Source organism: Lissotriton helveticus, chromosome 1_1 (assembly GCF_964261635.1).
Source record: "Lissotriton helveticus chromosome 1_1, aLisHel1.1, whole genome shotgun sequence".
Classification (NCBI taxonomy): domain Eukaryota; kingdom Metazoa; phylum Chordata; class Amphibia; order Caudata; family Salamandridae; genus Lissotriton; species Lissotriton helveticus.
The window spans coordinates 698,427,802-698,442,870 of record NC_136057.1 but is presented as its reverse complement, the minus strand read 5'-3'; the positions used below and the strand labels follow the sequence as shown (position 1 = coordinate 698,442,870).

Below are 15,069 nucleotides of genomic sequence, written 5' to 3'. Positions count from 1 at the left end.
TTTAATTCACAATACATAAAAAAATAACACAATTAAAATTTTCTCATAAACTTCACAAATATAAAAAGGGGCAAAATTCATATATTTTTCTCGACGCGCGTTTCGGCGACCAGCGCCTTCTTCTGGAGGAGCCACAGTATATTCTATTCTAAAATGTAATGTCGACCTAGTATGGGTATCGATGATTCTATTTGGAAGAACAGGCTTCAAGCTTTTTATGCCGGAAATTTTCAACGGGAGTGGTAACAAAGATGTTTCATCAGTATCTTATGTGGCTGAAATTCTGATTGACTTTTAAATTCAGCTTCACTCGATATTTCAAGGATATTTTATATGGCTGAAGTTCTTATTGACTGTTGAATACAACCGCACTCGCAATTCGGAATGCTGACGTATTAAAATCTTTTATAAAAACTTGACGATATTTTTTAGATTTCCAGAAAATACCTCCTGATATGGGGAATTCTCGAGACAAAAAATGGTAAGTTTGTATAAGCGTCCGAATGCGAGGCGCGGGGTTCCAGTAGATTAGCGGGAAGTCCAAACTAGACAATACATATCGTCTAGTTTTGAATTACAGACATTTAAACTCCTGTTGCTAAACTTTTGCAGTACATAATGCACACAGTGCAGCACTAATGAATAACATTGTGCGAAAAATTATAAAACCACATTAGATATTTCCAACTGTTTCTTCTGTCAAAACATTGCACTGGAAAGTAGGTATTTGACCGCTTTCTCAATCATGGGGACATAAAGTCAATTCTGTCGTCTCCCCCAGGGATTCAAGAATAGTCCAGGGTTATTTTCAGCCAGAGTAACAGAGTTACTACAAACCTATGATGATGAAGCGTTATCATATGTCGATGACATCTATCTCACAGACGATGACTTGGACAGGCACTTGAACAGGGTGAACACCAAAATATTGGGCTTCGCCCCTGAGGGGTATAAATTCAATTTAAAAAAATCATGAATTGCCCACCTCGACGTCCTGTTTCTAGGATATGAATTATCAAGTGAAGGCAAAAGCCTGGCGGCAAACTCTCTAAAGAAATGTGCGCTGCTCCAACCTCCAAAAACGCTCAAAAACGTAGTCAATTCTAGGTTTCCTAAATTTCGGAAGAATTTACATTCAAAATTACGCAGAAAGGGTTAAACCTCTCTACGAATTAATCAAATCTGATTTCAAAACAGCTAATTGGACTAAAAAACACACAGATATTTTACGTTCAGTGCAAACAGACATGTTAGCAACAACACATTTACAAACAGGCGTACATGTACGCAACCTAGTGATCCGAATCATTCCAGGAAGATGCAGATTCACGTACTTAACCTTTAATAAAGGAGAAAAAGTTCCCATAGCCTACAAATCACACTTGTACACACAAGCTGAAATGAAATTCAGTTCTACAGAAAAAATTCTGACAGCGGTTCAAACTGCAGTAGCAAAACAGAGAGCCCTACCACAAAAACACAATCTCTCGGAGATTGTACAGCTCAGCGAGCTGAACTACAAGCATTCAAGATGGCGCTTGAAAATACTGATCGCGAATTCCCCACATTCATAGTGTGCGATTCCTATTATTGCGTTCAATCTTATAATGAATACTTGCAGAACTGGATTGAAAACGGTTTCAAAGAAGCGAAAGGTGGCACAATCAAGCATAAGTTGCTTTGGGAACAAGTAGTTCAGTTACGAAAAGAACTACAAAAAACTCACATGATCCATACACTGAGTCATCAGCGTGATGGCGTTCACGTTGCAGGGAATTCATTGGCTGATGAAGCCGCGAAGGCAGCTGTGCAAACGGCTTCCGTAGCTGCAATTACTCGTTCAAAAACGAAAATAGATGGCAAAATAATGCTAGCTGTTAATGCGACAAGCAAAGGCAGCGGTGCAGCTTTACCTCAAAACTATCCACTTGAATATTCATACATTATTGATGCAAACTCCATTCCTTATGCTCGAATCCCTGGAGTGGGGGATAAAGTGATGCCAAACAGGAAACGTAGAGTAGCTTTGATACATGAAGCGCATTTGGGAGAGGGTCTGGTACATCAGGGGATCTTTAAATCTATACTAGAATTAAAAGAGACGTACTGGTGGCCAGGGATGAATGGTCACATTCACACATTTGCAATTAATTGCCATGACTGCAACAGAGATCGCAGCAGAGAATGCCGCCAGATACCAGACTACAGTGTTGCCAACCCACTACAGACACTATTGTTAGACAGCATTAGACTATCTACACACAGAAGTCCCTACGGACAAAAGTGGTTCCACGAATATTAAGACAAGATTCATTTGGATGTGGCCCCATCGCTCGGCTGACGCCCGAACTGTTATAAAAGATTTGCGAGTCTTTATCGGCACATACCCAGTTGGCATGCTACATTCAGACCAGGGTCCTGCGCTTAGCTCAAAAGCTTACAAGGAGGCCATGGCCAATCTGGGCGTTGCATTGCGGTATTCTGGTCCATTCCATCCTGAGGAAAAATTTGGTTTTGGAGAGAAAAAACGGGACATAAAGCAATCTATAACAGCTAGGGTACTAGGCTCGGGTGACGGGTGGGTCAAACATCTAATAATGTCCAGCGTAGTCTTAAAAATCTGCCAAGGAGTTCTCTAGGGGGAATCACTCCATATGAAATCCTTTTTGGAACTAGAATGATTGTCCAGGACCTTGATCGTCACTCTTCAGTGGTAGAAAAAAACGTTTTGATATCAAAGACCATTTGGCTGTTTTGCAGGACTTAAATGAAACAAGAAAAAGTCAAAGTAATGTATTACAGAAGCCAACGACCACTGAAGAGAAACCACCCGTCCCAGCAAGGCCTGCCTGGATTCCAAAGATTGGGGATCTAGTCAGAGTAAAGATCGCGGACAATAAGGAATTTGGGCCTTCTTACAGACAACCAGTACCTGTGCTAGCAATCCATGGATCAAGAACAGTGTTACTGCCGCCCCTTGCTGGAAGAAAGGAAAACAGGTTTGTATCAATCGACCTGGTAAAACCACATCAAGTGGCCTATTATAAGTAGTAGGCCAAGTGGACTCCAAAGATGTAGCAGATGCCCAAATCTGGCTACAATCCAAGAGGTTCAAACTGAAAGACTGATAACTTTTGAAGACTCTGCAGTACAGAATAAAGGACTATGTAACAAAGCAATGAACTTGTACCTCTTGAGATCCAAAAAACAGTTCGTCAAGAAACGTCTGCATACAATGGAATAGCATCTGAGTATACTAATATGACAAGTGATCAAGTGGTTCCAGCGAGTTCATCGAATCCTAAAGCAATCCCTATAATTGACAGAACTGCCTCTGGCTATTTCATTAACTTTGATACGTTTTCTGAGGATCTAAGTGAACCTGAAACGACGCCAGCTAAAAGAACTTTTAGAAAACAAGCAACAGAACTCTTTCATTAACTGGAAAAGACATATCTGGTTTCACCATGGGTTGAAGTATGGATTGTTTTAGGTGTACTTTTTCTTCTACTTTGGTTGACCCTGATATTTACCTTGCGAATGCTGATCAATGGGAAATATAGTACAAAGGACACAGTAAGTAAGAACATCAACATACTCCTCAACCCACGGAAATCATCCCAGCGTGAACAAAGAGACTTGTCCTCAGTGAACATCACAGCGGTTCCTATACCTGGTGGTATAGCTTGGGACAGAACTAAGTATGACATCTTTGGTCCTGCAGAGGTGTTGAAGATTCCACACCAATTCAAGGTTTCCTTGAGTGACTTTGTTTCACCCAGCACCTTTTCTGATGATTGGGACTTTGAGACTGTTAATAATATGCTGTCAGACTTAGAAATGTCTGCAAAATTTACAAATCATGAATACTTAGAAGGTTCATCAGATTATGAACAAATGTACTGTTATAATCACTATGGTAATCATTTCTTGCATAAATCTGAAAATCCTAGAAATGTATTAACTTATAACCAATTGGAACATTGTCCTGCGCCACCAAAGGGTAGCTCAAAAACATTTTATGACAAATTTCCATATTTTTCAGGGTCTAATGTTTCAAATCCAGAATCATTTTACTTTAAAAATGTTAATAGGACAGGAATGAAAAGTATGCTGACTAATACTAAGCAAATTTATTCTGCGGCCTTTTATGCTAAGCTGTCTACTTTAGGCTTTGACTTTTGGAAAGACAACATTGAGACAAAAACTGTCTGGGGCACAAAATACTGGCAGGTGCAGGGATTAGAAGCTTTATTTAGAGCCTGCATTATCCCAGAACAAATAATGTTTTTGAATGAAACTGTCCAACAGACATCTTGTCTTGGGTTAGCCAAGATAAAACATTTAAATAAACCGTCCATACCTACTTCTAAACCGGATAGTGAAAACACTACAGAAGGGGTGGTCGACGTAAATACTATTTTACTTAACAACAGAACAAATCCTGATTGGAAAAAATGGCCCAAAGACACAAACACCTGTCAAGATAGATTCCTGAATAAGACACAAGGGTTCACATTCACTAGGCCAGATCCAAGATGTGTCCAGAGACATCATCCAGGTATAGTAACATCATACAGTGTGGGAAAAATGTGCCTTAAATGGCTACAAAAATCTACACTAAAAGAAGTAAAACAACACTTGTCTTTACTTAAAGATGGCGCTGATTTGAGGGACTTCTTACAAGGACCTACTAAACCGCGTCATAAACGTTTTATATACGCCGGTATCTATGCCATTTATAATGAAGCGTGGAAAACAATGCTAGCAGCGACTGCAGAACGAATACGAGAAATTGATCGTATTCATTTAGAAAAATCTCCCTCTGTAGTTGACAATGGGGTAACGACTCTGTCATCCAGAATATATTCTTTGGACAGCATAGTATCCTCTGCCATAGACATAATGGAACAGGACTTGGTCATGTTACAACATGGTCAGTCACAATTGCGTTCTATAATGCTTTTGGGCTGGACCTTACAAAACCTTCGTTCTGGTTATGTGCCTTGGTGTCTAATCAACACCACGTCATTGTTTTCTGAATTTAACCTTACAGATAAACAAATCACATTGGCACAGAGGGGATCAGACTATACGGTGCTGAGCATTGAAAAACTGGAAAGATTACCATTAACTGTTTGTGAGAAACCAGCAACAGAATGGATAATACACTGTACAATCACTCTGCCTGTTACGATTTTCCATTTTCAGTATTGTTTAAAACATATACCAGCAGGCGTATATGAAAGGTTGGGTAAAGAATACATCAGGACATTCTGGGATTTACCTTATACACACAAATGTTGGAGTGGGGGAAAAGAAGTGTTTCTTAGTGGTACGAATTGCAAAAATGCACTAAGCGGTTCACTCTTATGTCAGGGTATTAATTTACACGGGGCCTGCGATGGTTCCTCGAACAACTTATCCTGCCACCTGCAAGGTTCTCCAGCTGCAGTGATTGATCTAATTTTTAGGCAGCTTTCTAATGGAAGTTACATTATGTTGAATGATCACAGCTGCTGTGGCATGTTGCCAGGAACCCCCTATCTCGTAACTGTGTCAGCCAGGGTCACTTGCTGTATGCAAGTATTGTTTCCTAAAACTAAGACAGATGGGGAGTCGCCATTATGGTCTTCAGTGAACATCCTTTCTATACAAATTGATATTTTAAGCAGAATGAAAGCCATTCTTTTACAAAAAACTGTGCCACTGACCTCGGCCAAAGAGACGTATGATCTGCAAGTTGCAAGGACTTCTGCAGAGATACATGCGCTTTTATCGACAAACTGCCCTATAAATTTATCAGAAATGTTAGGTCGTATCTTAAACATGTCTGATACGAGTGGTATTGTACATGTATTTAAGACAGTTTTTTAGGACTGTTAGAACCCTTTGAAGCAGTCCTAGGCATATTTCCAAACTTCGTGCACTCTGTGTTTGGCGACCTGCCTCTCGTTTGGGACTCGTAGCAGGGATACTGTTTTTGCTCCTTCTGCTCCGATATGGCAAGCCAACTCACCATCGACACCCAGATCACCTTGAAGAACACTCTCCTGGCAATGAAGTGTCATGAGCGCATGATACAAATACTGGGATTGACTCGTTTAAGAGATTTGAATACCACATGGTTTCTAACATTCTGACCAATCTGGCAAGATTGTATCTTACCTGTTCTACAATGCCTGCTATGTGGAGAAGAATGCATGCTAGACATCTGTCTGACACTCCCATCAGTCCTGCCAACGGAAGTTGATACTTTGCTTGAACCAGTAACGGCTCATGCACTGTGTTGTCCCCAGTGGCTACCAATCCTGATGAAGGCATTCGTTGAGATCTCACAGGCGCAAAATGCAGGCGGTGAGACACGTGGAGCAACAGGCACACAGGTACCATCGACTTCGGTCATTGCTAATGCACCTGACGCTGACGGCGATGCTTCTCATCTATGTGCGGCTGATCCGCTTAACGAGATAATCCAACTTTCATCTACAACAGTAGACGAATTCTTTACAAGCTTACAAGATTTGATGTTTTCTCCAAACAATGACACTGACTTTTGAAATTAGCACACTTTGTTCTGTGAGACTCTGAATTTGACCTTCACTTTTCAAAACAAGCTTCTAACTTTGGAACTCTATTTTTCTATGATCAGACTTTTTTCTAAATTTGTACTTTTTTTGCACAAAAATCTGCTTAAAGTAGAACTATTCCTAGAGAACTAGAATTCTTTGAATACTTCCAAGAGACAATATTTGACCATGTCCACACTTAAAAAATTTATATATTCTGTCATGGAATGGTCTCGACTTTTCTTATGTATTTAAGAGACATTTCATAAATTTATTTTCATGATTCATTCGGATAGCATTTTTTCAAATATCATCTATATGCTTTGAATGAAACATTGCTTTTTATATGCGTACAACAAAAATGCTCTTTTCGTGTACAACCATTTCGAATGCATTTTTATGTATTTTGGGTGGGGTTTTAACACATCGGGCCCGATTCACACAACTAACTTAAGACAAAATCCTAAACTTACTACTTTTGGTATTCACAGAAGTTAGGATTTTGTCTTAAGACAGACTTAAGACAGACTTAAGTTAGGATTTTGTCTTAAGTCTGTCTTAAGTCTGTCTTAAGTCTGTCTTAAGACAAAATCCTAACTTCTGTGAATACCAAAAGTAGTAAGTTTAGGATTTTGTCTTAAGTTAGTTCTGTGAATCGGGCCCATCATGTTTAGATATGTTTATGTGTTTAGAACTTAGTAATGTTGTACATATAAAGTGGAGTGGGTGTTGTGTGGCGTTTTAGGCTCCGAGTGAATTTTCCCGATTCATGCCCTTATATAGGTACAATTCACATTGCCCTAATATAGGCATAAAAATCAAGCCCTTATATAGACATAACCCATGCAGACCAAATACAGGCTTGGCTACTTCAACCCGTACCACACGTCACAATGATTTCTTGGAAAATCGGATTAAGCAGTCAGGGACCTTCCCTTGCTTGAATCTTGATTTGTCCAAGAACTCATGTACTTTGCAAAGAACGACTATTCCCTAGGGGTTCTTTCCTGACATTATTATGCCTGACTTTACGTCAAACTATGGCATTCCTAGACACTTTCAAGGTATAAATATACCTTCACTAGCTCTAGCAAAACGCGGTGGTTCAGAGCAGTTCGACTATCTACTTGCCCGAAGCAGCTCGCTCCAGCAAGTGTCGAAGGAAGGCGACCCTCAAGTCAAGTCAAGTTAAAATTTGTATAGCGCACTACTCACCCAGAGGGTCTCAAGGCGCTTGAGGGAGGGGGGTACGTTATATATCAAATATCCAAGTTTTGAGTTGTTTTCTGAAGGAGAGGTGGTTCTGTGTAAGGCGGAGGTGGGAGGGGAGAGAATTCCAGGTTTTGGCCGCTAAGTAGGAGAAAGATCTTCCTCCCATGGTGGATCTTTGGATGCATGGAATCGCGGCGAGGGCTTGATTGGACGATCAGAGTTGGCGGGTGGGGGTGTAGAAGGTCAGGCGCGTGTTGAGGTATTTGGGTCCTAGGTCGTAGAGGGCTTTGTGTGCGTGGGTGAGGAGACGGAATGTAATTCTCTTGTTGACGGGGAGCCAGTGAAGGTCTCTTAGGTGACCGGATATGTGATTGTGGCGGGGGATGCCAAGGATGAGTCTGGCGGAGGCGTTCTGAATGCATTGGAGTTTTTTCTGCAATTTGGCCGTGGTTCCGGCGTAGAGGGTGTTTCCGTAGTCCAGTCGGCATGTGACAAGTGCGTGGGTGACCGTCTTTCTTGTTTCTGTGGGGATCCAGCGGAAGATCTTTTTGAGCATGCGTAGGATGTTAAAGCATGATGATGAGACGGCGTTGACTTGTCTGGTCATCGAGAGGGAGGAGTCTAGAATGAATCCCAGGTTGCGTGCATGGTCCGTTGGTTTGGGTGCGCTGCCCAGGGCTGGTGGCCACCATGAGTTGTCCGAGGCAGAGGGGGATGATCCTAGGATGAGGACTTCCGTCTTGTCTGAATTAAGCTTTAAGCGGCTGTTCTTCATCCACTCGGCTACGTCTTTCATTCCTTCGTGTAGGTTGGTTTTGGCGGTGTTTGGGTCTTTGGTGAGGGAGAGGATCAGCTGTGTGTCGTCAGCGTAGGAGATGATGTTGAGGTTGTGTTGGCGCTCGATGGATGCGAGGGGGCTCATGTAGACGTTGAAGAGGGTGGGGCTGAGCGATGATCCTTGTGGTATGCCGCAGATGACTTCAGTGGCCTCTGATCTGAAAGGGGGGAGGCGGACTCTCTGGGTTCTTCCGGTGAGGAACGAGATGATCAAGTCCAATGCTTTTCCTTGTATCCCGATGTTGCTGAGGCGTTTTATGAGGGTGCCATGGCAGACCGTGTCGAATGCTGCGGAGAGGTCCAGTAGGATGAGGGCAGCTGTTTCTCCGTTGTCATGTAGTGTTCGAATGCCGTCTGTGGCTGCGATGAGGGCGGTCTCGGTGCTGTGTTTGGCTCAGAAGCCGGACTGTGATGGGTCGAGGGAGCCGTTTGACTCGAGGAAGGCGGCAAGCTGACTGTTGACGGTTTTCTCAATGACTTTGGCAGCTGACGCTCTGATCAAGAGACTGCCTTTCTCTCACCGAGAATCCAGCTCCAGTGTTTCCAATCTCCCCTTGCGGGGTGTTGGGAAATCGAGTCCTGAGACTGAGGTACCAGATCTCCTTCATTCTAAACTAAGGTATGGAGCTGATTAGAACCTAGAGAAATGTTGGATAGATTCTTGGCAAAGAAAACTAAAACCTATGCTACGCAATACTTACTTCTTCCCGCGTACTAGACTTAGGTTAGGTACATTGGGGTAGGCATATTTTAGAAGCACCAGTTGAGTATTTTTAGTCATTGTTATTTATGTATGTATTTATATATGGTTTAGGAACCATACAATGCTCTTACAGTATTATTTTATGATATTGTTTCCACACTGTACGCATTATACTTTGCAGTCTGCATTACGATTGTAGCAGTTCACTTTTCTTGCATGAAAAAGAAGACTGTTCAATAAACCTTTTATTGAAAACGCCTGTCTCTCTATTTCTCTGCAACTCTGTAGAAACGAAGCATGCACGAGTGACTGAGTGAAATACTTATCTATTGTTTCCGCGACTCTAGAGATACATTTCTTATTCTTGGGAAACAAAGTTGTCATGTTTATGCAGTTGTCAGGAACTAATCCTTTCTTGTGAATTTGAGAAAGTTTCTAGTGACCTCTGAGCTAGCTGGCACTCACTATTAAGTTTAATATATTCGATAGAGACGTAGTCGACCTCAGTCCTACGTTTAATCTGTAGGATATATTATTCCAATGCGCAGAGCCTATTGGGAATATAAGAACTACACTACAGTACCACAACTCGGATCAGGACAGGGTCAAGAGGACGTCGAAGTGCTGGGACCAGAAGGAACCACCCACGGTGAGAAGATAGGGACCCCACGGAGAGCGTGTGCAGTGTGGAAACATGACCACGTGCTCCGTACAACTCTATGTGCAAGTCGCTGTTGGATTTTTAAAAATTAAGGACCCTTCCTAGTGAACCCTGAAGAAACCCAGTGGAAGACAGAAGGTACGAGAGACAGCCCACCTATGGATACCCTAATAACCACGTTATCAACACCAGGGAAAACGGGTGCATACGTGTGAAGTGGTGTCGGAAACCGCTGTCAAACCCAATGGAGGACTTCAGGAAAGTGCCGCTGTGGAAGAAGGTAGAAGTGTCCGGTGGAATCCGAGGCTGGTTTTTTGAAGAGAGGTACCTTGACGCAGAAGGGAATCTATGTCACTCAGTAGTGACTAGGACACTTGGAAGACGAATGCCCTCTGATGTCGGGTGCTGCAGGATGGATGACGAAGACCTTGACCCTGCAACTGTGAGAACCAGGCGATGCTGAGGAGGACCAGGAGCCATGCATGAGCTGTCCCATGAAGGATGTCGAGTGCTAAGGGGTCGGTGTCTGGCGGGAGCACAAACAAGCCTAGGCAAATGCAACCAATGCAGGTATCAAAGGAGCAACGTGGGGACCAGCAACGTACAGGGGACCCACCAACAGCAGTGGAGTCAGACCAGGACCAAGCAATCAAGGGAGCCCAAAAGAAACAAGTGCAACCCTCAAGTGGACCCACAGGCAGGAGGCATTGGAGTCGCGAGAGGACCTCAAGCAGCTCACCAAAAGATGCAGGTTACAATGCACACGATCTGGTGTGGCTTTAGATTGTGGTTACTGGTGGTGCTCGAGGTTGGGGCTACTTGGAGCCCAAAGATATCCTTGGAAAGAAGTCAACAAGCCTTTTCAACTGCAAGTTGACGCTGTGCGCGGGGGTTCGGTTAGTGCAACCCCAATGAGGGATATTGGCATCAAACTTGGTGAGAGGGCAGGGCAGGCCTCAGGAGCTGTGGAAAACCATCACTTGTATTGCCGAGCCTTTGGAGTCCGGAGGAGCTCAGAATCAGCAGACCGGTCTACTTAGTTGCGGCGCCTGCGAATGCAGGGGAGTAACTACTTCACTCCGAAGGAGATTCCTTCAGGTGTCTTAGTTGCCCACAGGCCTTAGAAGGTTCCTGTATGGTGCACAGGCCAGATGATGCAGCAGACTGGAAGGGAGATGAATTCAGGCCCAAATGAAGTCCAGCAAAGTCCAGGGTGCCCAGACAGTAGTAGTAGAAGTGGTGTCTGATCTGAATCTTATCCCACGACAAATCTAGGGATCTACACCCAGGTAAGCCCTTAAGTACCCTAGGGAAAGTGTTGGGAAGATTCAAGGGACCCTGGCAGTAGAGGGTCTGGACAGGGGAGGTTTCTCCCATGGCCCTTGTTCAGTTTCGTGCCAGAGCGGGAGCCAACAGCTCCCAGAATTGGTTTGAACTGGACTATGCACTGGGACACCAAGTGTGCCCCTCATGCAGACTTTATGCCGCTGTCAAGCTCACCCACCTGGACCAATACACTAAATCCTGTCTGGGAGGTGGTCCCACCTCCCTGTGACAGGACGCCTATTGTTCCACCTTACTCTGCTCAAGTTTGGCTAAGCAGCAGGAGGGCAGAAATGTGCCTCTGGTCGGCAGCAACCATTTTGTGCTGTCCAGGTCTAGAAGTTTGGCACTGGGAAAACTGAGAGCCTAACGGAGGGCTCTTCCAATGCTTGGAAACATATCTCCCACACCGTTTAAGGTGTGGGGGTATGATGCTTGGAATCATACCTCCCACACCATTTACAGTGTGGTGGTATGATTCGAAGATGTTTGATACCAAACATGATAGGATTGGTTGCAGGCATTTTCGATATGGTCATCACGTAATCACACTGTGCCTCTCTATATAGTATATGGCTGCCTCATTGACAACCCGGGAGAATGGACTCCGTAAGCTGCAGGGGTGTCCTGCTCATGCAGGGGCACCCTCTCAGAACCAAGCACCCTGACGTCAGGGTTGCCAAGGCCTGCTATAAGGGTGACTTATAGGTTTTTAAGTGCAGTGACCCTTAGATATAGGAAACCTATATATTAAGTGAGTGGGGCAAGCACCAACTTACACAGGCTGGAATGGCAGGCCTGTAGTTCCATTTTGCATGGTCTCCCATGGGTGGCATAGTGCATGCTTCAGCCCATGGGAGTCCTCTGGGGTACTTATGCCCTGGGTACCTTAATACCATATACTAGGGTCTGATATGGGTACCCCAGTATCCAATCTGGGATTATACCTAGGTACTAACACAACAATTTAGGGAGAAAGCAGATAGATTGATTAGCCTGATTAGCAACTGTACAATTGTTGAACAAAGGGTCAATTGTGCCTCTTAAACCTCTCTAGAACGTATTTATTTTAGAACTAGACATCGCCAAGTATTCCTGACTTTATTATGTTGCTGGCAAAAGAAACAAGATATTACTTTCTTTAGAGAAATGATGTGACAAGTGAAGGGGGCTAGGCAGTCATGCACCTCTAGAATCACCTGTACCCGGTCGACTGTAGACAGCATAAAAGTATATGAGCATATAAATTCAATAGGCCAGTAAGACTGGGCAATATTCCTGGATTCCTGGTATGCTTCCTTCCGTACCTCAACATCTCTCGAAACAATAAATCCTGATGCATCCCACAAATAATGCTCTCACAAGTGATCTCGCTCTTGAACTGCATTAGCCACGTTTTTGCTAGGTTGTGTGGAATAAAACATTTCTGGTGGCAGACCACTCACACAAAGTTGGGAATTCATTTGACTCCTCTCAGGCGTTCCTAAAGAACCCATAATAATTTTAACAGGCTCCGTGAAATGTACCATGGAGCACTGCTTTTTATACTAATTAATGAGAAACATTAAAAAAAACAAAATTATTATTGATTGAACTGGAATTTAGCACAATTGAACAATGGAAGTTACCATCCGGCTAGATGAGGGGTTGGTCGCCCAATAGATGCACTCGCCAACATTCAACCTTCGGTATGCCAGTGAGTCTCCGTTATGTCAATACGATTAGGATTGGGGTCCCCCCCTGTGATTTGGTTATATTTTCCCCTAAAGGTATGCTCAGTTGTGGCAGGCATGACTCGCGGGTGGGAGGGTGGAGGGTTGCGTGGGGAGGGGGTCACGCGGGGTGAAGGGGGTTGCTGGGGAGGAGTTAATTTTAAATAAATAATAAAAACGTACCTTAGCCAGCCCTGTGTGGTCCCGCATCGCATCGTCTCTGCTCCGAGTCCTTGCAGGGAGCAGGTAGCCTGCCTACCTTCCCCATAGCCAATCACAACACTGTAATGGCAGCATTGTGATTGGCTGGGACGCCGACCACACAGACGTCTAAGGGGGGGCCATTTTCTTCATGTAGACTGCATGCAGCCTACATGGAGAAAAGGGAGAGTATGTATGACTGGTTTGGTCAGCCCTTGGGCCGACCAAGCAGTCTGCAACCACAACAGTGGGCAAGCCACTCCTCCCCTGCCCTGGAGCAGGACCGGCCAACCAAACCCTTCTGCTTACTCGAAGTGCGAGAAGCAGAAACATAAAATGGTATCTATAATACCATTTTATGTTTCTGCTTCTCGCACTGTGGGAAAGCAGTAGGGTGACGCTCCTCCCCCCACATGGACGAGCCGCCCTCGGGTATGCTACATACTAGTGAGATCTTTCTAGGGTACAGTGTTGATCACATGTACTTGTTTCTGACTCTTACATGAGTAGATTAGGACTTCGGTTCTGATGGAATGCCATGTTCTTTATGACAGTAATAGGGCATGAAACATGTCGACCTTATTTTAAAATATCACTTTGTGCTGGATTGGATCACTATATTCGTCTCTAGCCAGATCATATGTTTTTAATTATAATAAAGGAACCCAGTTATTAAATAGCCTTTTGGCTTCTTATAGTTATTTTTACGTCACACTTTTTTGACCAATCCACTCACTTTTCACACACACCATCACACATCACTCTCCACATCGGCAAAAACAAAAGAACTCTGTGAAAGAGCCCTCTTGTAGGGCCCGTTGAGCATTGCAGCGCCGGCCCAACGAGGAGCTGCCTGATGATGAAGTATGACACCCCTTGGGGTGTGCTAGGGTCCTTGCTCCTAAAGGAGCAGATCCCTCTATCTGCCTCCTTGGCAGCCTTCGACCTTCTCTCTTGATAGGAATTGCATACCCTCTTTTCGTATTGCAAAGGAAGTTATGTTATCCTAACAGAGAATCTCCCTTACTTGCCAATTCACAATACACTATTGCATTCTATTATCATTATTAAATCTTATCTTGAAGAGATACCTGTATTTCCAGGGAAGTAACCTTTTTGTATGAATCAGAACACAAAGGCACAGACACCTCCAGCAGTATAACATTTCACAAGTTCACAAAAACTGAACCTTTACAATAAGAAAAGATCAAATGTCTTACCTGGCAAATGGCACGGTGCTGACCTACAGTAGCAAAATAAAAAGGTGTGCGTATTCTGTTATTGTGCTGTTCCAGCAGGGCACCATTTTCCAGTAAGAGCTGCACTATGCTCTGTTCATAGATAAACAAAGTTGTGTTAAGTTTATTTGTGGTGTCATCTTGCAGAACACCTGAACAATCAACTTCACATTTTCATTGAAATCACATCACAAAGGTTTCATTCGTATAACTACTTGTATGCTGCACCATGTGAGAAACTGGTCTATTAGTTGAAGTGATGGTAGTCCTCTTCAAGTAATAATTACACTATTCCTTACAAGGGCCAGATAGTTTTCAATAATTTCAAGAGGAGCTCAATGCTTGGTAGCTGTAGCACAGAGCAGACAGGCTTAGGTTAGGGAAAATGTTAAAGCAATTGTTTGACTTCTGTGGACCCTCACTTAATCATTACTTGAACCTGGTGACACCCACTGAATCATTTTTGGAAGCCGGGGACACCCACTGAGCCATTACTGAAAGCTGGGGCGTCTAGCCTAAGAACTTTCAATGATTTGAACTACAAAAAATATACACAAAAATACAGAAACAAGCATTAATCAAATACACAAATGATGACATGTTATTTAATTTG

At 43.5% G+C, this 15,069-nt stretch overlaps 1 protein-coding gene across 1 annotated transcript in view; it reads right to left on the bottom strand.

Moving 5' to 3' along the window:
• Window positions 1-15,069, bottom strand: part of LOC144762717 (uncharacterized) — a 924,777-nt gene that overhangs the window by 175,955 nt on the left and 733,753 nt on the right. Inside the window, exon 12 of the mRNA XM_078647968.1 lies at window positions 14,439-14,549. Coding sequence (XP_078504094.1) covers window positions 14,439-14,549 — 111 coding nt within the window. The remainder of the gene's footprint in view (window positions 1-14,438; window positions 14,550-15,069) is intronic.